Here is a 25,741-nt window from a genome sequence, read left to right on the forward strand (position 1 = left end):
ACCTGGAAAAAAATTCTTGTCTATCCTAGTCTAGCAAGAAATAGTAAAATTAATAATAAAATTTATTAAACTAGGTTGGCCTTAACATATGAAGTGGTATACAATTATGGATATTTTTAATATATGGTTTTAATAAACTATTTTTTGTTAATGTGTATTAATGAAGGTTTTTAAATTGCCCTTTCATCAAGAAGAAAATTAAGAGCAAAAAAGTGAAATTTCAAAATATGAAAAAGTACTTGACTTTTAAAAATACATCTTAAATATTTCCACCCAATGGAGAATGTTATGTAGGTAACCCAAAATTTATTAATTTCATAATTATATTATTTTAACAACCTCAAGGTATTCTGATTTTAAAATTTAGTTTACATTTATAAACAGGAAATATTTATAATATTCAAAATTATAGAATACATACCTTGAGACTTTTGTTTGAATAATCAACAAGCTTGTTAAATTAATGGAATAATCAGGGATCAATGCACACAATTAAAGTCCTGATTTCTAGAATAAGTATCTGAGAAAAGCTGTGAAAATTTAATTTATTGCTATGTATGGAGTACTGTATTCAGAAGATTCCTAACATTTAAATTAATTTGATTAATTTTTCAGAAGCCTCTTAAAACCAGGGAAAAATAGTGGGAACTAGTGCAATAACTTACTAAAAAAATTGTCAAAAACCAGTAACTAAAAGAGCAGTTCACATAGATTTTGCCTCTTAAAAAGAGGAGAAATGTAACAGCCTCCTAGATGTCAGTTTTGTATCTATTCATAGAATGTATAATGACATTCAGGGAATCAGTTAGCCAAGTGGAGAAGTAATAAAATTCAGTAATAAACTACCAAAGCAAAGCTTTGATGTTTTCAATCAAAATAAGGAAACCTAAAACAGTTTATGAAATCAAAGCACCAGGAAAATCTTAAGATGGAGAAGGTATTTAAATGAGGTCCCTGCCTTCAGGTAGCTCTGCGTCTAAATAGATGATTATATTCTATTTTCAAAGATCTCAAATAGAAATTACACATCCATTCTCAGAGGATCTGATCCATTCTCAGATCATACCTCCTCCTCTGTTGAATATTGTCCTATTTGTCATTACCTTAGCTTAGCTAGACATGAGACTCTTGCTAAGCTGATTCATGGTGTGATCATTTATGGCATCTCTGGGTTAGGGATAGCAAACTGGTTTCAACTGATACGCCAACTCCCATCAGCTGGTAGTGAAGCCTGTACACTCTTGAGGCCAGCGGCCACTTATCAGGAAGAACTGCCATGATGGCTAGAGAATGTGTGGTGCATTTGAGATGAGAGAAGGCCTATATGATCACTTCCCAAAGAACTCTATTTAAATTGAGGCGAGATGGGGGCTTCCCTAGTGGCGCAGTGGCTGAGAGTCCGCCTGCCGATGCAGGGGTTCGTGCCCCGGTCCGGGAAGATCCCACATGCTGCGGAGCAGCTGGGCCCGTGAGCCATGGTCACTGAGCCTGCGCGTCCGGAGCCTGTGCTCCGCAACGGGAGAGGCCACAACAGTGAGAGGCCCACGTACCGCAAAAAAAATAAAAAACCAAAAAAATTGAGCCGAGATGAAACAAGCAAGATGTCTTCAGTGGTGCTGAAGGTGCTTCCAGCGCCATTCTTTCTCTTGGCTCGTGGATGTGGCGGAGTGGGGTTGGGTCAGTCTCATGGTACAGTACAGTCAATGGCAGAAGTAGGTGGCAGCTGCAGTCAGAATACCTTACCTTCTCCATTCTACCGTGAACACAGCAGACTCCACAGACTCCAGGAATCTGCGGAGTTGGTCCAACTTCATGGTAAGGTCATTACTTCACCTGACAATGCCACATCATTTTCGCTTGTTCCATATCAGCTGCTTCCCACGAGGATCTCTTTAAGCTGCAAAAATGATTTCAGAACCACCCCCTGCTCCCGACTTGAGAAAATACATGATGACAAAAAAAAAAAAAATAAATCATGAATTTAATCATACTTTTGTGTGATTTTACATCTTACTACCCACAACTACATCTATACGTACTTGAAAAACTGTAGCATGTACATGTACAAGACATAATGCCATCTTAGACAATCACTGGTAGCCAGGGATTCAAGGACTCCAAGCCACCCTCTAAGGTCCCCTAGGGCTTCCTGCCTACCAGTTCAGAACCACATCGTTCTGCACACTGGAGACTAGAAGGAAGATGGATGGAGGTCTCAGGGTGACAAACTTTAAAAAACAAACCTCAGGAGAGTTAGGTTTCTACTGATTCTTTCCTTATAAAGGAACAATTTTACCTTCCCTTTTTAGGTTATACTTTTATTTCGTCATGTTCATAGCTTTCTTTAGATATACTCATTTTTTCTTATTCTTTCTAAAATGTGGAAATCAAAATTAGACATAATAACAGAAATATATTCATAAAACATTCTGTGTTATCATGGGCAATAGCCTAGTTAGCTACCTAACTCTCCTCAATACCTGGATTAGCATAATTTTTCTTTCTACCAGGACTCTCTTTACCTCACTCAGACATACACAAAGCCCCCTAACTGACTTAATGGTCTCAAAAGTGTAAAGACTCTTTTTGCTGTTGTTAATACAACTTGTGTTTAATTCTGATTGCACTGTCTTAATATCAGAGTCATTAGATACAACTTACTCTTTCTTCTAAGGTACACATATACAGACTAATGAAGAGAGTTTTGAGGTCTTGCTTCTGGTATGGCAGAGAAAAATCAAAATGTAAGAATCCAAGTGTATTTAATTCCAGACAAAAGAAGAAGGGCTGGCTTTTTCATATTTTATTTGCAATATAGGTGAGATCCTCTGCGATATTTTAGCAAGAAACTTCATTGTAGATGTAAAAAATGTCATTATCATGAAAATAATACAAGTGCAGTCAGAAAGAAAAGGAAGCGTTAAGTGCTGTCAATGGTGATAATTTCAATTACCAGGTGAAAGCAGTGTAAATGGATAAAATCTAAGAATGTGATCATTTTTAAAAAACAGAAATCTATCCACTGAACTCCTGAACCATCCTGCTGTTTGCTGGGAGCTGGCACAAAGTAACAATTATAAACAGAATACATATTTATGCCATATAAATCAGTTAGGCAAATGTCTATAATTTTTTTAATATTTTAATTGTATCTCTAATTCCTCTCAAATCAAGATTTCAGCCAACGTAATTTGTTTAGTCATATAGAGTTCTATTGTTTCTGCTCTCAAATAGTAAATTACCAACTAACATGGGTAACCAAATAGTAGATGAAAAAAGTTTTTCTTTACAGAAGTATTAGAGTTAATAATCAAAGAAAATATGAAAGAATTAGAATATAAGATTTTGGAAGTCTTAAGGGATCTGAGCTTTGATCATTAACTGTTAATATCATTAAAAGAGAGACAATCGAATGACTTATGGCTCCTGATAGAACACACTACCACCTCTGAAGCATCTTGATGAAACAGCAACAAAAAAACACATCTGAATTTGGTCAAGCTGCTAGATTCTACCAATTTACAGAGAAATAAACAGAATGGAAGAATCTGTTAAACTACACCCAGTAATTCAGTCAGCAAAATTTAAACCATGAAAACTATAAGACAACCAACTCAGTTTTTCCTACAAATAAATTCCTCTTGCCAAAAAAAAAAAAAAAAGAGAGAGTGAGCAGTAAAGAGAAATATGAGGATGGGGTAGAGGGGCTATGAATTATAATAGAAAATAATTCGAAATATAAAAGATAGGCAGGATATTTTTATGATATTAAGTATTGGGCTTCTCTGGTGGTACAGTGGTTAAGAATCCGCCTGCCAATGCAGGGGACAAGGGTTCAAGCCCTGGTCCGGGAAGATCCCGCATGCCGCGGAGCAACTAAGCCCATGCACCACAACTACTGAGCCTGCACTCTAGAGCCCGCAAGCCACAACTACTGAGCCCATGAGCCACAACTACTGAGCCCATGCACCACAAGTAGAGCTTGTGGTGTCGCACACCTAGAGCCTGTACTCCGCAACAAGAAAAGCCACTGCAATGAGAAGCCCACACGCTGCCACAAAGAGTAGCCCCCGCTCGCTGCAAGTAGAGAAAGCCCGTGCACAGCAACAAAGACCCAACGCAGCCAAAAATAAATAAATAAAGTTATTAAAAAAGTTCTTCCATGTTAAAAATAAAATACACACACACACACACACACACACACACACACACACACACGGATATAATTATAAAGTGTCTGGAATGTCCTTCATAACCCAGTTGTGGGGGAGTAGGTGGGAGCATGGATAAAACCAGTTTGCTGTTGAGGTTGGATGAAGGGTTTACGGATTTCATTTTCCTTAAATCTGTCTAATTTTGCAATTTCCCATATATATTAGTTTACTAAGGCTGCCATAACAAAACACCACAGACTGGGTGGCTTAAACAACAGAGATTTATTTCCTCACAGCTCTAGAGGCTGAAAGCCCAAGATCAACGTGTTGGCAGGTTGGTTTCCTGTGAGGCCTCTCTTCACCTTCTCACTGTGTCCTCACGTATTCTTTTCTCTGTGCACACCCATCCCTGGTGTCTCTTCATGTGTCCACATTTCCTCTTCGTATAAGGACACTAGTGACATTGGATAGGGCCCAGCCTAACTGCCTCATTTAAAATTAATCACCCCTTTAAAGGTCCTATCTCCAAACACAATCACATTCTGGGGGTTTCTGGGAGTTAGGACTAAAACATATGAATTCAGGTGAGGCACAATTCAGCCCATACCACCATAATAAAGATGTTTTTAAATAAAAGATAAAATACAATATTTTAAAAATACAATAGAATAAATACATAAAATCTGTAACTTCAAAAACTGAATTTAAAAAAGTGACTTGCTTCTCAACCTACACCTTCAAATAAACTTGTCTCAAGCCTCATCTTTCAATACTTACACAGGCCTCCTCACTCAACGTGTGTATCCCTAGCAGAATGTTGTGTTTCACTTTTCTTGAAGTGCCTTCCTCAGATCTCAGAGACTTAAGAATATAATAAGAGAAACAAAATTTTGTTGTGAGCAGCTAGCTACATCTAGCTATTGGACTGTTATGGGCTGAACATCTGTGTCCCTCCTAAATTCCTATGTTGATGCCTAACTCCCAAGGTGATGGTATTTGGAGGTGGGGCCTTTGGGAAGTAATGAGGTCACTAGGGGGAGCCATCATGAATGGGATTGGTGCCCTTATAAGAATAGGGCAGAGAGCTCACTCACTCTTTTTCCACCATGGGAGGATACAACAAGATGTCAGCAGCCTGCAAACTGGAAGAAGGGCTCTCACCAGAACCCAACCGTGCTGGCACCCTGATCTTGGACTTCCAGCCTCCAAAGCTATGAGAAATAAATTTACGTTGCTCATAAACTGGTCAGTCTATGGTATCTTGCTATAGCAGCCCAAGCTAAGGCATAGAGAGTTATCTATTTTTAAAAGAATTATTCATCTAACAAATATTATCCCTTACTTTCAAAATTACACAAACTGAAAAATTAATATGGTTAATTGTCCTCACCCAGTGTCCCAATTCTACCTCATTGGAGGTCATCGGTGGAGGGCCAAGTGCTTGATTTCTGTATCCAGTGCAACAGGATTTAAATAAAATCAGAGAGAAAATACTGGCCAAACCTAACATATCAGGAAGAATAGCGTATTAGGTAAAAGTCACCATTAGATTCCAAAAATGGTCCTGACAACATGAAAAAAATGAGCCTAATAAGGTGATAACATTTAATAGGAATAAATGTAGGATTCTACACCAGCGTCCAAAAACACTTACTGGAAAAATATAAAAGAAGTATGGCTTAACAAGAACACACATTAAACATTTTATTAAGAACTTTAATTGGTAATAAAGATACTGAGGGTCAATAATGTGCTTACTCAGAATATATTAGGCTATAGCAACAGAATTACAACTTAAAGAGATGATGATCCCATTTTATTCAAGTTTTCATCTGAACCTTTTGTTTCCAGGTAATAGACTTCACAAAAAATAATGTGAAAATGGTGAATATATTTAATGCCTTGTCAAATAAAGAATAACAACAGAACTTGGAAATGTTAGGATAATATAAGACTGAAGAGAGACAGAAAACTTCAAATAGAGGGCTGTCAATTGAAAAGGCTTTAGACCTATCCTTCCTGGCCCCAAGGGGGAGAACGAAGTTACCCTTGCTAACTCCTCCTTGAGGCCTTCTCTGGCCTCTAAACTGTGAGCTCCTGATCACTGGCTTCCACTTCTTCTCTGTTGGGCACCAATCCCATTTCTAATTGTGAAATTGCGTTAGCCCTGCTAGACTGTAAATTCCCAGAAAGGGTGGACCACATCGGATGTGTTGGTCCTATAACACTCCATGCCTGGCACAGACGAATGAGTAAAAGAACATATGAGAAACAGATTTGACATTAACATGAAAATGTATTTTCTAACACAATTGTGCAAAGATTCATGGGCTGCCTCAAGAAGTAGCAATTTTTCTTTCATGGAAAACCCTTGTTCAGGCTTAAAGTGGCTTCCACTTGCCTAGGGCAGAGGTGCGTGAGGCAGAGGGGAATTAAAGCATGGGGTGGGAGGTAGTGACTCAATTAAATGATTTTTAACCTTCTTACCAACCTGAAGCCCTATGATTTGAGTGTTGCTAGGCAAGACTGTGCTTATTACATCATAGATTTCATTTTAGCACGTCAGCTATATTCTGATCCATTTCGGAAAATTTTAGTAATACACTTCTACGTAATCGCTGCTGCTCAAACTCAAATTTCATTTGATATTTCCCTCTATCTTCTTCTTCTCCTTCTCTCCCTATTCCAAAAAGCTGCTGATTAATATTTCCATTTTACTGTAAGGATGCATAAAGTTTCAGAAAACATAGTAGCAGACAGTGAGGTGAGGACAGACTCAGAGACAAGAAAAACACTTCTGAGACTCTTAGCATGAACTGTGCCAAAAGTAAATGCAGATTTGACAAATGACACAAAAGTCATTACCTCTCCATTCCCCTTTCTGCTGATTCGATTTTTACAAGGGTCCAATTTTCCACAGAAACTGATCAGACTTGCGGCAAATACAAAGACTGCATCTTTTATTTATAAGGCAAAAAATCTACCCAAATACTTTTCATTAAAATGCGTGTCCTGGAATACTAGCTTTCAGAGTATTAGTCAAGCATTACATAACTTTGCTTACTCCTGTGGGAATTAATAAGCAAAGACCTTGAAGGTCAATCTCCTCAGCACAGTTCCTGAGTCTACCAGTCCTGACCTTGATCACTTGATTCAGTTTGATAATGATGTCTGGGGATGAAATCGTGAGATACGTGAGCAAATGCACATGCTCACTGTCCTTTCTCCACTCTCTGCTTTCCTTCTAGAGGAACATCTTTTGTGAGAGTATCCTCTAGCCCTAAATCAATTCATAGACAATTACGGAATTAGGAAATCAACATGTTATTAACCACTAATAATTACAATACAAATATAACTTACTAATCTTGAATCTTATTACATCTACTGAGAACGTTTTGAAAAAGTTAGGTAGATAAGATAGAAATAGGAAGTTACATACAGGGGGAAAGGCTGGCAAGTCACACCCTGGAGTTGAAAGTACAAAGTTGGGAGGCTACCCACACTCCACACAAAGGACCTTCCAGGGAAAATATGAGGATGGGGGAAGTGACATAATTTTCAAATGCTCAGCGTTCTCTTTTTGAACCATGTCATGCTAGCATTTAAAGACCAGCAAGTAGATCATTGATTTATACCACCTCACCCTGTATATTCCTATGTGTTCTACAGCTTTAAGCACAGCCAGCCAAATAATGTAGTCATTCCTACATTTAGTATAACTTCAAACATGTCTCTGAGAAAAAAAAAAAACACGTGAAAAAGTATGCCTATGATAAGCAAAAGATGTACTCTTCAGAGAAGTGCTTCTTAAACCTCAGTGTGCATACACATCCCCTGGAGATTTTGCTAACATGCAGATTTTAGTCCAGTAGTTCTGGGGTGGGACCTGAGATTCTGCATTTATAACAAGCTCTCAGGTAATGCTGATGCTGCCGGTCCACAGACCACACTCTGAGGAGGCTTTAGACTGTGACAGGAAAATCCAGTCTGGGCAGGAAATCTGTGCCCTCAACGTCATTCCCCCTTTACATTTTTTCCCGAGTTCCTGCATTCTTTCCTGTTTCACTGGTATGAGAAAATTTCAGAACCAAGCAGAGTGAGTACAAAAGAAAAGAAAATATTCTAAGATTACAACTTCAAATGGGATAATAATAAGATTTTAAGTTGTCTCAAGGTTAGAGACATAATTTTTGGTATGCATGAATTATACATACTTCATGCAATTCACTGAACAAATACACAGTAGCCTATTTCTCTCCATAAATGAAGCCCTATGTCTACATAATTTAAAGGAAGTTTATTTAATTAATGCACAGCACACCACTGTTCAGGTATCTCTGGAGAGTGAGGTGATCTGAAAAAGTCAAATTTTCCAGATAACTAAAGTTTATCTTTTTACGTTTCCAAGCATATGTACTTTAGTGATTTTTTTCATCTAAATCGTTCTGGAGTTAACATATTGAAGATTTATTAGATATACAAAACATGGTTTAATATATCTACAATTATCCAGGGTCAACAATGATTATTCTACAGCATGATATAACAATACTGCAGGTGCTACTCACGTCTGTGGGACTCTGCAACTCCTACACAGTAGAGTCCTAGAGTGTCCTTTGGGGGTTTCTCAGCCTATTTCCAGCAAACTTCTGCCCCCTCTCTACACGATCAGCTGCCACTTCATAGTGCTCTCTGATTGCCCTCCTCTTAGAATTTTTAATCTGCTGCTTTATTTTTCATGTAATATTCTGGGGAAGATTTTAAGACTAATTTCCCTTATGTTTGTTTTTTTAACGCAGGCACTGTCATTCAGGGTTTGGGGTTACTGGTTACCCGAATCAGTACAATCATGCCAGCTTAAAGACATCACCAAGTTAATCTCCCATTAAGTATCTCTTACTATGACTACTGAATACTCACTGATCCCAGTGTCCTTACAGTACTGGACCAAGTATCGTCCCATAACTTTTAGAAGATGATTATACTCTTGGACATTGAGAAATCCCTGCTTATTATGGGATGGTTCCATGAACTCCAAGGGTATATCAACAATTCCAACCACACCTGCATCAAGTCTGGAAGAATAAATACATATAGAAATTATACGAAATTGAGCTAAGGAAACAGAAAAGGCTAATATACCCTCATCTTTCAAAATCAATTTTTTAAAAAACAAATTCAGTCATGACATGGTCCAAACAAATTCAGTCATGACATGGTCCAAACCATGTCAAAGTTAACAAGTTATCTTACAACTGTACTTTTTAATGTAAGTCTACGGTTATCCTAGTTGTGCTTGGTCCCATAATACAAAATCTCTTAATACATCATTACTGAATTAATATGACTCCTTTTCCAAACCTATAACCTGACATGGGGAGTCAAGGTGGGTGGGAAGAGGAGGCCATTTAGCAATAAACATCCCTAACAATCCCTTACAGCAATAAACTGACATGGTCCTCTTAACAATATGAGCCAGTCACTTTTTTGATCCTCATTTCACCTGTCGGGTTGGATTTCTCCTCATCATTGCAGAGGTACACAGGTGCTCAGTGGGAATATATGGGCTGTAATATCTGAGAAGTAACAGCCTGATGGATAAACGCAATTTTTTTTTCACATTTTTAGCAGCTCATGATGTATGTAGCTGGGATATTCTGCTTAGTGCTATAACCTGTTGAGGGAAAGGGCATCCAGAAGTCTAGCTCTTCAGGGGCTCCCCAGTGCCCGCAGCCTGGCACACAAGTCACACCTTCCCAATCTGGGGCCGCTGCCCATCATGTTTTTCATTACTTTCCCCTTCCACCCTGCCCTCCCTTCAGCCAGTCATTCTGTAAGTCTGAATTTGGGCATCATTTCTTCCAGGAAACCTAACTTAAATTCCCCCAGTTTCATTTACTGCCCCTCCTAAGAGATTTTTTGCACCTGATACTTGCCTCTAACATATATTTGTTCATTCATCAATTCATTCACACTCAGCACCTGGCCCTATTCGAGGAACTAGGAATACGTTATGAATAAGAAAGACAAGGTCCCTGTTTACGAAGTTTCTCTTCTATTAAAGGATGACGACCATTAAGGGTGATAAGGGCATTTCAGATGGCAATAAGTTGGTGTAAGGAAAATACAGCAGGTGCTGTAATCTGCGAAGAGAGAAAAGGTAGAGAGGGGTGATGGCAGGGGCTGATTTTAATTAGACAGTCTAAGAAGACCTTCCTGTGGAGCAGACTTCAGAGCTGGTGCCTGAGTGACATGCTAGGACCAGCAGTAAGAAGATCTGAGGACAGAAGGTTCAAGGCAGAGGGAATAGCAAATGTCAAGGCCCTAAGGCAGGAACAAGCTTAGGATGTCAAAGGAACAGGGAGCCTGCTGGTGTGAGGGGAATGCAGGCAGAGTCTGGGGATGGGTGGGGTGTGTCCCAGAGCCAGGCAGCAGCCAGATCACTGGCAGACTATGAAAACCAGTTCTATTCTACATGCACTGGGATTTTAAGCAAGAGAATAAACTAATTTATGTTTTAAAAGATCATTCTTGCTGTTCCCATACAATAATAAATACGTATTTATACATTTGTCCATCTCACTGGACTATAAGTTCCTTAGCAAAAGGTAGTAGGTTTTCAACATTTTGTCTGCAGAGCTTAGTACAGTGCCTGGCACAAGATACTGCAATACAAGTGCTTGTTGAATGAACAAATGAGTGAATCACTAATTCCTTGAGAGTGAGGGAACAAGATGAAAAACGGTCCCCCTGAGCCATCCTACTGTTCACAGTTATCCTGTCTGACTCTGTGCTTTTCTATGGTCTCTCTTCGGGACTCTACATAATTCATGAGAGCAGCTTGCGGAGTTTCAGACCCACCACTGGGAAAGCACCAGAATGTATTACTCTGGGATCGAAGCAGGCTGAAGAGTGTTAAGAATATACGCTCATGCAGGTAACTGGCAGGAACTCATACATGCAGGGGCTGCACAAAATGTTAACAGGGCTGTGGTATAAGACTATGGATTTTTCTTTCCTAAAATTTCTTTACTCTGCTTATATTATTTTTTAATTGGTGAAATATCAGAAACTTAACCCTAGTAGATGGCACAAGAAATGGTAAAGTTTCCAAAAGCGTGCTTTTTCCTTAGAGCAGGCACACAGCTCCACTGACATTATAAATTAGGCAGATGAATGCCTGCACACTGATGGGAAGGGTGGATGGGGGATATGACACATATGCTCCCATTATGATTAATCACTTAACTCCACAGACAAAAGATTACTGCAACTTCCCTCATCCTGCCTGTGCCTCTGAAAACAAAAACATACTTACGAGGACTTCAGTTTCAACTGTGGGCCCACTTTCTCATGCATTTTGATCAAGCGGTTATTACTGTAAATGAACATCCCGGCTTGGCTTCGGTTTTCTATGTTCACACCAAAGAACAGGGTGAGTGTCCTTGCCTTTTTTAATTCTCTAGCATTACATTTAGAAAGTGAAAAAAATATATTAATAAAAATATACAGTTTACAAACTGTTAATAAACAAACTCAGAAGATAAATATCAAAGGAACTATATACATAAAATATACAGATATTTTGCAAAACTTAGTAAGCAGACTCGGTATCTCTGTATGGCCAAGTATTTTGCGTAAACATGATAGGCAATAACAATACCAGTCAAACACAAGCACTCCGATTCAAAAATGAGTTTGCCAATTTAAATTTACAAGAACTAGAAAGTTTACAGTTTACAAGAACTAGAAAGTGCAAGTTGTAAAATGTTAACTGGTCTAATATGTACATCACAGCATTTTTTGAAAAATGATGATTTGACCATTTTAAAATTTAGGTATTTCTAACCTTCAGCATGTTCTCAAACCTCCAAATATTCTACACAGATTGGAATGTGTCAAAAGATATTCTTTAGTTTTCCCTCCTTTTCCAAATTCAAAGGTAAATCAAAGTTAATTAAGCAAGTTTACAAGGGCGACAGACATTAGCTCCTGTTTTTTCTGACTCTGTCTGCTATACTATGTTTTATGTGACTTTTGTATTAAAAGTGTAAAAATAGAAAATGAGACATAGCAGACATGACAGAAACAGTCCTAATAACAGGAGGCTGCTTGGAGCTATGAAAAACACCTGGATGTAAGAACCAGAAAGATGGATGTGACTTCAAATACAAGCTTGTCTTTGCAACAACCATGTGACTACGGATGAGTCACTTCAACTTTCTGTCTCGTGTGAAAAATGGGAATAATACCTGCCTAGCCACTTGGGATTCCGTGAGGAGTAAAACGGATAATGTTCAGTACAAACTTGGAAGACATTAGGTGCCTGGCAAATGTTATTCTCCTTTCCCAACCAAGAATGGTACCAAATATAATTCTTTCCCTCCACCCATCCTGTAGCTCCTCTCATTCCACAAAAACAGCTTTTCTTTTCAAATTCATGATCATGGGCTATTACAGCTGACATACTTACTGGACTGATTAAATATATCTATCATTAAAGGACAATGACAAAGTTGTATCAGTCATTCTATATGGATATGATATATAGAGTACATCAGACTTTCTGAGGGAGTTACTGACATGAATTAATATATTATGTATTTTTTAAATGCATATACATGTAGGGTTAAATATATATGAATCAAAGTTTTTCTCAAAAATGTCTACTCTATAATTATGTTCCCGTTGTTTAACTAAATAGAATACTGACTTTGTAAGGGACCCCAAAACAGAGTATTGGAGGGCATGACATAATCACTCTGCGACAGTAAATGGCATACTGATTGTCTTCAAATTTAAAAAAAGCATTTTGCTATAAAAATAAGTTCACACCAACTGGCATTATTGTAATAGGATGGTCACCTTTCACGCCTATCACTGTGATGACAAAAAAAGTCATCAACCAGCTTTTTCTTTCTGAAGGCTTTAAAGAGGCCTTTGCTTTTCATTGAAGATTTCTATGACATTTATTTTATATTTATTTTGATAAATGCATAATTAACATTTCAAATTTAAGTTTTGAAGAAAGTTATGGTTATATAGCACATCACGGTTCACACACACCAAAAAATGCTGAAAACTAATAACACTTCCCTAAAAATTTGTTTCTCAAAGTTATCACAGCTTCCAAAGTCTGACTTTACTTGGACAACAGTGATTATTTTCAATTTAACTTGCTTAACACCTGAACTGGACATCAAGTCAACCCTACCAACGTAAACAATGGTTTTGTAATATAGGCTTGCTATTTTTATTTTAACCGTATATAAGTGATACTTTTACTTGAAGCATACTCTATCTTAAACTGTAAGCAGTACTAGAAGAGGGAAGGAACTGGGACCAACCCTCCAGGGTTTAAATGGCAAAGGACACAGGGAAAGAGAAGTTGTCAGCTGGACCCCTGGGCAGTTCTCTTCTTCATCTAACCAAACACTGAACTAATTTTTCACTCTGTATTGAGAAGTTTTAACATATGTGTACATGAAAATATATACTTTATAAATACTTTCCATTGATTACACTGGTTGGGGGATTTTGACCATATTATGCTTAATATCATAAGATGTCACAAGCTAAGGAAGAGAAACTGTCATAATAATCACCAAATCTGCCTACTCAGAAATCAGAATTTGTTTTAACATAGTACAGAGGATTCTAACAAACAGAAAATCTTATGTCTTACCTCCGTTTCTCTTGAAGAATCTTCCGCTTTGCTTTTACATCTTCCAAAGCTTTCCATAATACATCCTGGAGAAGTACATTTGGTTAGGAGAGCACATAATGCCATTAGATAAATGAGAGCTGAGTTGATATTTATTATCCTATTATCTAAAGGTTTCACAAGGGTAATAGTGATAGGTCACATTGCCTAGTGCAATTCTACAATAGCAGATACTCAATAAATACTTGATAAATGATTAAGTTCCAATAGCTAAGAAAACAAACCAAATCCAAGCCCACAGTTCTCTCTTTGCACATACCCCAATGTCCTCTCTGGCTGTTAGAGAAAGAGTCACTGCTTCCTGTAATGTCACAGTGGCTTTCACACAAACTATGTGAAAGCTTGGGAAAGTCATTCAATACACCTAGACTCTGGCTTTTGTCTGTGAGAACAGAAAATGCTGAATCACGTGATCCATCACTAAGGCTTCCTTCGGGAAAAAAAAATTGTAATTAAAAAATTTTATCAGAGGCCAAAGGAAAATGCCTCCTCTATATCAAATTCCATATACCCCTAACTAATCCTCCGCAAACTTTCCCTTTATAGGGTATCCTATCCTGGGCTTTCTCCCTTTCAGAGTGCCTCAATACCGGTACCCACCTGTCTTTCTTTTCTTCTCTTTTAATTTGATATACTGGCTCATTCACTACCCTATCTCTGGTATGCTCTCTATAACCAGGCAGAAAAAAAAAATGCATTGTTATTATTTCACAAATAAGAATAGACTTTTAATGTGATCCATCCACTTGATGTGAAAGATGGGCATCTCATTTGATGGATATACCTCTGACTGAACCTTATTTTCGCGGCCTTTTAAAGTAAAAGAAAATGGTAAATGCTTGGTAAGTATTTCACTTCAAATTCAACCACCCAACCGCCTAGAGGAATTTAAGAGGTCAAAAGCCGAGGTCATTCTGCTTAGCTCTCTTCTCTGAGTTAAAGAAACCAGTGTGCATCAGAGCAACAAAGCAAGCTGCTCAAAGACATCCCTGCCCTTCCTGTCAATGAACTTAGAGCACAGAGCAAAGGGGCAGCGAGAGGTAACTGGCTAAGGCAAGGAGAAAGCAAGGTCCTGACCCGTTAGAAAGAGTCTGTTTCTCTTGTCTCCCAAATACATACAGCCAAGGATTGATTTTTTTAGAGACAAAATAAAGAAAGCTTAAACTCTTCCTTAAAAGTCAACAACAATAAGATAGGTCTATGTTTACCTTTAAAAAAAATAAGTGAAAAGAAAAAGGTAAAAGAATTTGGGGAAAGTCATGGATAGATTTGGGGAATTAACATGTGCTACTCTTTGATTTCATCCCATATTCATGACCATTAGATATGAGAGCTCTTTATCAGACACGCTCTTGAAAGTTTGAGGGCAAATTACAGAAAGAATTCATATACTGAGTGCGCAGAAGAGGATGAAGGAAGGGTGAAGTGAAGCATTTTTTTCTCCCTATACCTCCTTATCCCATGCAAGCACATAAATGTGTCGTGCAATGACTTACTGTGGTAGCAAGCTTGGTACCATATTTTTGGTAAAAGTTAGCAAACTTAAAATACATGTCCGGCCGCAATATTCTTTTTCTCTTAGTTTCTATGCATTATAATTAATAATAATAGTTCTTTATAACCTATCTTACTCATGGGCATATTGCAAGGATTACATAGAATGTTTATGAACTGTGTGGAGCAACTCATAAGAAAAGAGCTTTGTAAGCTGGAAGCATTGGTATTAATATTCATAATTATAGTAAATAATTCTTAGCACTAGAAAGAAGGATTGCTTATTAGTCTTCTCCTTGTTCTCCCTATTTATTTAGGTCCATAGGGAGCTATAATTTGAAGAGATATTTTCAGGGAGACTTGATAGGCTAGTTTTTTCTGCTAGCTTTTCATTATTTTCTCCTTTTCTCTATCACTCTTCCCTTCTTTTTTTTTTTTTTTGGTATGCGGGCCTCTCACTGTTGTGGCCTCTCCCATTGCGGAGCACAGGCTCTGGACGCGCAGGCTCAGCGGCCATGGCTCACGGGCCCAGCCGCTCCGCGGCACGTGGGATCTTCCTGGACCGGGGCACGAACCCGCGTCCCCTGCATCGGCAGGCGGACTCTCAACCACTGCGCCACCAGGGAAGCCCTCCCTTCCTTTTAAAGAAATGAGTTGTGATGATCTTCCTTACTTCTCAATTCACCCCACATTTTGTTCACCTTTGCTCTCAATCTCAGCCTACCCCCACTTGCTGAGTTTCCTCCCCTTTCTCTGCACCCATCTATTCTGCTTACCTGTGTTAAAATTAACAATCTTCTGAGCTTGTTTAAAGGTTTAAGAAGTAAGTGGTAAATAAGAGTCATCTGTGTACAGGAAAAAGCAAATGACCCTGTTCACCATTTAAGACTACTCTATATGTCATACCTTGGCAGGAGAAGACAAAGAAGCTCTGTCAGAGTGGTTTCCTTTGATTTGTGCTTCTTTCAATATGAGTTCAGCTAGAAACAGAAGCAAGATGATTCAATAAAATGAAACCCTTTCAAGCATCTTTAAATGAATATTACATATATATAATATATCCATGACCAGTAAGAATGGCTTACAGATGATAATCTCAGAAAATCCTGTATTCCTTCTATAGCTTTCACACATTCCAAGACTAGGTAGCCATACAGGGTCCTCTAAGTCATGACAACTTATAGGGCATATATATATATATACATACAAATTCAAAAGTCATGACTGAATGTTTGGCTGACTGGAAACTCTCTAAAATCCATGAAATATGGATACAGAGCTACTCTTCACTCCTGGATCATTGGGGAAGGATGGCTTTGTCCTTTTGTGGGAGGAGTGAATGTGTAGAGCATGCCTTCTTAAAGTGGATGCAACACCAGTCTCTAAAATGATCTAACTCTGCATCAGGACAACCCTAATATACATCAATCTAGTTCCAAGTGTGTGCAGAACTTGAATTACTTTTATAATAATAACATCATATTTAGACAAAATCAAAGATGGAAAACATGTTATGAAGTTCCTTAGAGGTAGGAATTACATTTGATTACTTGTGTTTATTCCTATAATGCCCAAAGCAGGGTATGTCTCAGAATAACTGCTCAATTAACGTCTGCTGGATAAATTAACAATAATGATGTAGGCCATAGGTAATTACATACCTATCTTTACTGCTTCTTCTGCCTTTTTAACTTCATTTTTAAATGCTCCTTTAAAAGAAGATGTGACATACAGATACTTTCTGAAATGAAACAAGAAAGAACGTAAGTCAGATTATCATTTTAAAGTTCATAATACAAAAATGTTCTTTAGGAAGACTATATACTCCAGAGATATGTTATTATTAAGAAAAAGTCATCAAGTAAGTTGCATTCAGCTGGTAAGTCAGCAAAGTTTAGGCCTAAGAAAAATTTCTTGCCTTTTGATACTTGGCAATTTTGCTTTAGTAAGGGAACTTCAGGAGAGATATAAGAAAATCTCTGGCCACACAAATGTTCACTTATACATGTAAAATAGGACAATTTTCTTAAAAAGAAAATTTTCTATGTAACTGCTCTATTATCAAAGTTTCTGGTTAATATGCCTAGCCCTCTTACCCAGATCATCACTGATACTGGGTAAACTGCTTCTCTCAGTCCCTAATTTTGTCTGATACCCATGTAGACTCAGGAGCTTAACATTCTCTGATAACTTCAATGTTTAGAAATGCAGTGTTTAGAAAGGCAGTGAGAGTTAGATGGAGAATTCTAGAACATCTCTTGAAGCCAAAACATTTAAAGACATATAAAAAGAGGCATCTGTTCAGGCAGAGGAGAGAGTCTACATCTATATGCCCAATGAGCTTATGCCAGGCATAGGCAAAATACTGCTCGTGGGCCTAATTAGGCCAGCAGCTTGTTTCTGTTACAGTCTAAGACCTAAGACCTTGTGCTCTGCAACAAGAGAAGCCACCGCAATGAGAAGCCCACGCACCGCAACGAAGAGTAGCCCCCACTCGCCGCAACTAGAGAAAGCCCTCGCGCAGCAACGAAGACCCAACTTGGCCAATAAATAAATAAACAAATAAATTTAAATAAATAAATAAACACCGATAGAAAAAGGTAATTTGTGTGTCTCTGCCTTGCAAAAACAGCCTAACACTCTCATGCTGAGCTAGCTCTGTCTTCCACTTCTATCCAGCCATCCAAGTTCTGCCCTCTAGAATTCCAACCATCATATGGCAGCTTTTCACGTTTTCACTCAGGCCCTGTGTATTCCCTCAGCCACGGCATGATGCTCAATTCCACCAATGACCCCCTACCAGATAACCAGATATTTAATTTACACTGTGAGCTAGGAAGTCCCTTCCCTCCTAAAGCATCCTCATCTGAACATCACCCTCCAGACATGGTATAAGCAGGACATGGTTTATTGGTAGTGTTACCATCTTGTTCTTCTCTTTTTTTTCTTTTATAATTGAGATTTTATTGGTTGTTTTGAGGATCTGTATACAGACATTTCAATTTGTACACAATTCTCAATATACGTACCAAAAATCTAAAAAATCATGTAGTTGTGATTCTTTTCTGAACAGTTATTCCAGTGACTTTCCAGCTTAAAATTTGGAGGCAAATTTCCCTTCACAGGATATCAAGTACCAATACCTTCAAATACTAATATGCTATTATATTGTAAGTCCAACTAATTCACAATTTAATATCATATACACTACATACTCAAATTGTCAGTCGTCCACAGCACATTAACAGTTACTAGAAGAACTGGACTACCATTACCAAAGATGTTACAAAGTGCACAAAATTCTGCCCAGGAGAGCCAAGATCAAGGGGTGAGTGGTTTCCTTTAGGAAACAATTCTACCAAAAACAACATGGGAAACAAGTAATTTAAAGCGTTTAAGACATTAAATGCACAACTGTCTCCAAACTGCCATTTAGTGTGCTTTGTATTATAGGATAGAAAAGCTACCCCCCATCTGTGGAAGGTTAAGCTGACACCCAAGACAATCAAAGCCTCCCATATTCAATATCCCACTATTTTCTGATTGTACCAAAAAATAAACAACCAGCAAATGATTTCACCTCTTAAAAAAGAGCGTTTACACTTAAAAAATTGGATGAGGTGGGACTCCCTCCTTTTTAAAAATGTTTCTAGAGTTACTAAAAAACCTGCATTTACAAAATAGTTGATAAAAATATTCCTCTGGATTGTACAAGGAGGAAGACAGGGACCCCTGATAGGACCAGGTGTGTGATATTAATCAGACTTGGCTTCTTTCCCTCCTGCTTCATCAGAAGCTGGGCTCTCCTCGTTTTTAGCTTCTCCATTTTCTGCAGGTGAGTCTGTCTTAGTGTCTTGGTTAGCCACTCCAGCCTGTTTTCCCTTTGCTCCCCTTTTCCCTTCTGTTTGCACTTTTTTGTCTGAAGATTTATCCTTTCCTGCCGCCTTTTTTGGCTTCGTTTCTACTTTTGCAGGAGCCAGTTTCTTCCTCTTGGGCATCGTGGCGGCGGGGCGGGCGCGGGCCGGTGCCTGCGGGCGCAGAGCCTTCGCGAAGCTGGGCTGCCTGGCCGCTGCCGCTGCTCCCGCCGCCCGAGCCGCTGGGACCCGCGGCGGGGCGGGGGGAGAACGGATGGCTACTATCTTGTGCTGCTCGCTAAGTTCCATAAATATTTTCAGCAACCCTGTCACACTATCAGCTTAGATTAAGCTTGTGGTCAATGAAAACATCTATTCTTTTCATGTAAATCACTGTCGAAGTCTAGGATATTAACACAATAGATTTTTTAAATCTAAATTCGGGACTGTAGGTTATTTATACTACATTTATCTTTCGTATTTCAACTCTCTCACATCTTGTTCGCATTATGCCTGATATAAGATACTCCTTCTAGTTCAGGGTCTATTATGAATTCAAACATGCCTGTTTTTTACCCAAGCTATTGATAAAAACACTGAAGAGAATATGATTAAGGGAGGTAACCAATGACATGACACCAAAAATTCCCCCCTAGCACCTTCTGAACTTGTTAGAGACATGGGGGTAAAGGAACTACAGCAACTGTAAGTCCATCCACACAATTAAAATACAATCTTCTTCTTTCTGTTTGCTACGAAAATATAGAGAAATGACTGACCATAAAGTATAGGTATGTATTCTTATAAATAATACTTCAGGGTTCATGTCTAGAAGTTTATTGGAGGCTGGATGGTCAAGTGGACAGAGTATTTAATCATTTTTAATACATTTTACATGCTTCTACTCTGGTCCTATAGGGTCATTCCCAGCTTTTAATTTGTTTCCATACAGCCATTAGAGCTAGAGTGCCTTTTAAGGAAGAAATAAAGTAAGGGTCACCCCACTAGGGGTGAGATAACATGGAGAGACGCCACATATTTCTTACACAAAACTTTTGCCACCAGAGAAGCTGTGAGGAAAACAATATGCAAGTAAATAAGTCAAATGGAGAGAAAGTTAAGCCTAAGGGATAAAGCCATGAAAAATTAAACCTGGCTATACTGTAGATCCCAAAACATATCAGACTTAACAGTTTATCAGAGCCCCGTGTAAGTACCAGAGCCTCCTTAAGTATCTTTTAAGGAATAAAATAAATATTTATATTATATCTACTTCCTGGTAAGATATATCTAAGAATATTACACTGAAAGGTGCATTGAAAAATATACTAGGGTAGGAAACAGCCATCACTTGATATAAGTAATTTAGGTAGACGAAATTCAATTTAATAAAATTCCCTCAGAATATAGGGATAAATCCACATTTTCCACTGGCTTAAACCATTTTTTACCCAAACTCACTAAGAGAGGAATAATTTAATTTGAAAAGATGAGCTATACTGATTGATCCAGGAGACCCTTGGTGCTTCCCAGAAGAATGAGACTGATGAAAAGGAAGTATCACTTTGATATGAATTAAGGAACAAACAGATTTATACAGTAAGTCTCAGGCTTGGTATACTTCATTTTTCAAAATATGACCTGCAGTAGAATCAGAAATCAAAAGTAAAGCTTTTGAGGAATCCATTCATGTGTGGTCAGGGCATTCAATTCAGAGATCCACAATTTTTCATATTAATATCAATATGAGTGATTGCAAGGCCCCAGAACAGCAACTACTTATTCATGGAAATAAGACAACATAACAAATGTGGGTCTGTTATAAAGAATGAGTGTGGTATAGGGGAAAGAGCATGGAATTTGAATTGGTAAAGAATTCGGAGCCAGAAGATTTGAGTTCTTATCTAGTTCTGACATTTATTTATTTCTAAATGATGATAAAACATAACCCACAGGGTCACTCCAAAATTAAATAACATAATGTATATCAAAAGGCGTACACATAGACAATGTACAAGCATTAAATATTCCTCCCAGTAGATAGTAAACTCCTGAAAACTAGAACTAATCTTATCTTTCTAGCACAATCTCAGACTAACAGGTGTTGATAAATGTTTAGAAAATAAATGAATGACCACCCACACACCACACACCAAGAAAAAAAAAACTGTTCTCATAGCATGCATAGTTGTGCAAGATAAGTTATATAATAGGCAAATGTAAGTTTAAAAAAAGCTTATGCTAAAATATAAATGGTAATTAAAATATAAGTGAACCAGATGTACATATGTGCATTCTCTATATAAAATATATATACATGTATATGACTTAATAGTTCAAATATATTTGAGTAAAAAGAAAATATAAGTGAGCAGATTTTTTTAACAGAACCCATTACAATCAAAGCACCTAGGAGTCACTGAAGTAAATAACATATTCCTACTTGGGGGGACCATCTAACTTAGAGTGTTCACTGCAGTATGTTACTATTATGGCCAAATATTTGTTTCATATAATTACTCTTCAGCAAACCTTCCAGAATGCAGTTTGAATTTTATTTGCAATTGTAAAAATCTTACTATCAAATTACCTTAACAATTGGGGTGGGAGGTATTTTACAAATGAAAACTCTATGAAGATGATTGAACAAAGGTGAGTTACCTGGGTCTGTAGAGGCAATAACATAGGTATTTTGTTTTAACTCTTTTGGCCTGAATGAATATTCTCATCCAAGGGTCAAAATACAGAACAGATGTATAGGCTCTGAATGACCGTCTCTCTGGAAAACTAGAAAAGAAAATATCAAAGGCCATACTGTAGACAATGTAATAATGACATTATTTGAGAAGAAAAAATAAGACTACCAAGTCATAATGGTTACTACTAGCAGCTTCAGGAACTTTTTTCTAAACCTAATGACACAACAAATACCAGCAAATCCTGCAACACCCACACACCCCTAAATACAAGGGCTTCCGTGAATAACCTACACATTGATTAGAACTGAACTCTGGTTGGCAACTAGCCAATTCAACGTAGACTTATATCAGCAATAGAAAAGATACTTTTCATTAAAGCTATCAGCCCAGAAGGACAAAACCGCCTCAAATATACAAAACAATCCCCCTGCTCAAACATAACAAAATGAATCTAGGCCCACATGAATGAAATACATTTCCATGAAGTTACTGCAAACAGAGAAATACAATAAAATGTTTCATTTGCTTTGAAAATTATGAACAAGAAACATAAAACTTCACTCTGTAAGTGCAATTAAGTGTTAAAATAAGTATTAATGGCCAGCTGAGGGGAGAAGTCTGATAACATGATAAGTGAAAAAGAAAAGAGAAAAATAAAGGGTGGAAAGGCAATAAAATAGGAGCAGAAACAACATAAATAGCCTATGAAGAAAACTACCCTTGTAAAACTGCACATTGTTGAGAAGTCGCTGAGTTGCTGTATAACAACAACTCCAGGGACCTTCTATATTAAAGTCTACTTGTGAACTGTAAATCCTCTCCAATTAGACAAGAAATAAAGATCAAAAACAGGCCCAGCCATGCTTAAGAAGTAGTGCTCTTCATCTCCTGGGTCCTAGAAAAGTCTACAAGGGAAGGGCTACAAGGCACAAATAGAAAGCAGGGAGCAGTAAACCTATCATTTTTATAATCCTACCTCAGTCCAGAGGGAGACAAGTTGGTGGAAAGGAAATATAAAGCCTGTTGAGGGGTGGCAGCTCAATGGGGTCACATTATTGGCAATTACTCAGTAAGAAAGAACCGAGCTCCAAGGAATTTACAAAAATGAAGACGAAATCCATAGGCAGTCCAAGGATTTCCTGGTTGGTTATAAGTTCCTCCAGGCAGGATCTGAAGCTCATTATGAAGTCAGGAATTTCTATTAGTTGTTTAAAAAGAAAGCCTTCAGTAGAATTTCCCAATATAAATTACATAAAAGTATCTAGTCCATGGCTATTACTCCATAAATACAAGTGCAGCTTTAATGTGACACGAAAGGCTATCTGCATGACTACAGTAATGTAGTCAATTATTAGTATACCAGAAGCTGCACAGTCAAATAAGTCCTCCCCTGTTAAGAGAAAAAAAAAAGTCACCTTGGGACACTATAAAAATTCTGAGGACGTCTGCCGTTATTCAAATCCTTTCTGGATCTCCTGATTTGAAATTGCCCTTACAGCTAGAAGCTCCTTCTTTTGACTCTCCTCAAAGCTAACACTTCTTTGTCATTTGAAGGTAAAAGTCAAAAGTAATTCAGAGACAAGTTTGAGAATTTGAGAAATCTGGTGAGAGATCCAACTGGGTTAGACAAGTTTGGGTTAAAAAAAATATTATACAAATATAAAATAAGGACACTAATATGTCTACTTCTTAACAGGTCACTTCTTTACTCATTCCATTAATATTTATAGGTAAATATTCATAGCATGTTTGCTGGGGATCCTCAAGACCTCCCCTACGTGAGGAAGATGTGCTAGAAGGTCTCACGGGACTTAGCATGTAATTGTATTCATGGCTAAGCTTTATCGTGGTGACGAAGTAAGGATATACAATGGCTCCTATGGAAAAGAGAGGTGATGTCTGGAGGAATCCTCGTGTGGCTTTCTTATGTTCTCCCCCTCTCATGAAGGGTCACACAGAGAATACTCTTTCCCCAGCTATGAAAATGTAGCAACGTGTGTGTGATGCTTCTGCCTCAGGAAGCCCATTAGAGACTCTGGGCCCTCAAGGCTTTTTCATCATTGTTTGTTCTTTGCTTCTGTTTTTGTTTTTGTCTTTTTTACTGGGGCTGGTCATATAAACACCCTCTGCCTAGCATGTATAAAAGTTCCAGAGTCCCAGAAAAAAAAGTAGATTTTCAGCATATATCATGTTATTTGCACAGTCTGGACACAGTGAGCCACCTTCACCTGTTACAGAAAGTTTTATATCAGTGAGGGGAACTGTTTACCAGCCAAGTTCCCAGAAGCCAGCCAAGGGCCAATCTTGCAAGCAAGACTTCTAGCATTAACCCTTTGCTACACACACACCTACTTTTTTTTTTTTTTTTTTTTGCGATACGCAGGCCTCTCACTGCTGTGGCCTCCCCCGTTGCGGAGCACAGGCACCGGACACGCAGGCTCAGCAGTCACGGCTCACGGGCCCAGCTGCTCCGCGGCATGTGGGATCTCCCGGACCGGGGCACGAACCCGTGTCCCCTGCATCGGCAGGCGGACTCCCAACCACTGCGCCACCAGGGAAGCCCCCACACACCTACTTTTGAAAGTTCCTATTTACTTGTGACAAAGAGAACAGCAATACTTCTTATGCTATTATTATGTCAGTGACAGAAAGACAAAGAAGGCTAAATATGACATCTGTATATGAAACAGGCTTCCCAATGTCACTTTCAAACGTCTTTATGTGATACATAAGGTCCTTCATGATCTGGACCCCACTTAACTCTCCAGCCTCGTCTCCTGCCAGTTTCAGTCTAGCCATTTAGGACCACTTCAGTTCTCCAGATATGGGGTCATGCTTTCTTACCCCCAAGCCTTGACACATTCAATTCTGTGGCCATTTTCAGTGAGCTGCTCTTCACGCTTCAGATCGCACTTCCTCTCAAAGCCTTCCCTCACTCCCCAAGATTGGGTGAGTCACTCTCCGGTGCTCCCCTCCTTTTTCTGTGGCCCCCTCCACAGCACTTGCTGCTTTGTGGTGTCGTTGACTGTTTACTTACTTGTATCTCCATCAGGCTGTACCCTCCATGAGGCTAGCATCCTCATCAATAAACATTTGTTGAATAAATGATAATTATCCAGGACTTCCTTGGCTTAATTTAGAACGAACACCACAGGGTTCCCTATACAAGACTTTTTAATGACTGATCATCCTCAGTGATGATGTTACCAGTGTTTACAAATAAAGCCACCCACTGGGGAAACTGAGACACAAATGTACTCTGTCATCATGGTATCTTCAGAAGATCTAAGAAAAAATATAGTGTTACTCTCCATCATGCTTCATAGATCTTCTCCAAGAGGTGTTCGTCTCGTTTCCTCCTAAATGTCTTTTCCAACCTAAAGTTTTCCAGAAGTATCCATATTTCTCTCTCTTTGTCTGTATCATCTTTCTCTCTTACTTTCTATTTAACTGTCTATAATAAACTGAGAAAAGAAGAGAGAGAGCAAGCTCCCTAACACACACACACACACACACACACACACACACACACACACACACACACACACACACCCCGTCATGTGACAGACTTGAGAAGGGAAAGTTTTCAGGCAGAAACTGGCTTTATAGTCTGTGGAATATGATAGAGGAGCTGGGGTAATCTATGTGCTTGTCCCCTACTCAGCAATGGGTATTCGCAAAAAGTCTCAAATTTAGCCTCCAGCTGTGGCTGTGGCCTCTGTGTGGCCTCTCTCTTCTCCCAGACTAATCACCCTGTCCTCCTGCTGTTGGAAGTGTTGCTCCATATGTGGCATATCATGGGTGGACTGGTGT

General features: G+C 38.4%; 1 protein-coding gene across 1 annotated transcript in view; it reads right to left on the reverse strand.

Annotated features, from left to right (window-relative positions):
• MORC1 (MORC family CW-type zinc finger 1) overlaps nucleotides 1-25,741 on the reverse strand; it is a gene marked incomplete at its 3' end in the record, with an annotated part of 179,341 nt that overhangs the window by 92,948 nt on the left and 60,652 nt on the right. Inside the window, exons 9-14 of the mRNA XM_082839835.1 lie at nucleotides 21,891-22,016; nucleotides 17,037-17,116; nucleotides 16,282-16,355; nucleotides 13,843-13,907; nucleotides 11,476-11,619; nucleotides 9,078-9,232 (exon numbers count right to left, since the gene is read on the reverse strand). Coding sequence (XP_082695961.1) covers nucleotides 9,078-9,232; nucleotides 11,476-11,619; nucleotides 13,843-13,907; nucleotides 16,282-16,355; nucleotides 17,037-17,116; nucleotides 21,891-22,016 — 644 coding nt within the window. The remainder of the gene's footprint in view (nucleotides 1-9,077; nucleotides 9,233-11,475; nucleotides 11,620-13,842; nucleotides 13,908-16,281; nucleotides 16,356-17,036; nucleotides 17,117-21,890; nucleotides 22,017-25,741) is intronic.

This window comes from Leucopleurus acutus (assembly GCF_964270905.1).
Source record: "Leucopleurus acutus genome assembly, chromosome: 5".
In the NCBI taxonomy this organism is placed as follows: Eukaryota; Metazoa; Chordata; class Mammalia; order Artiodactyla; family Delphinidae; genus Leucopleurus; species Leucopleurus acutus.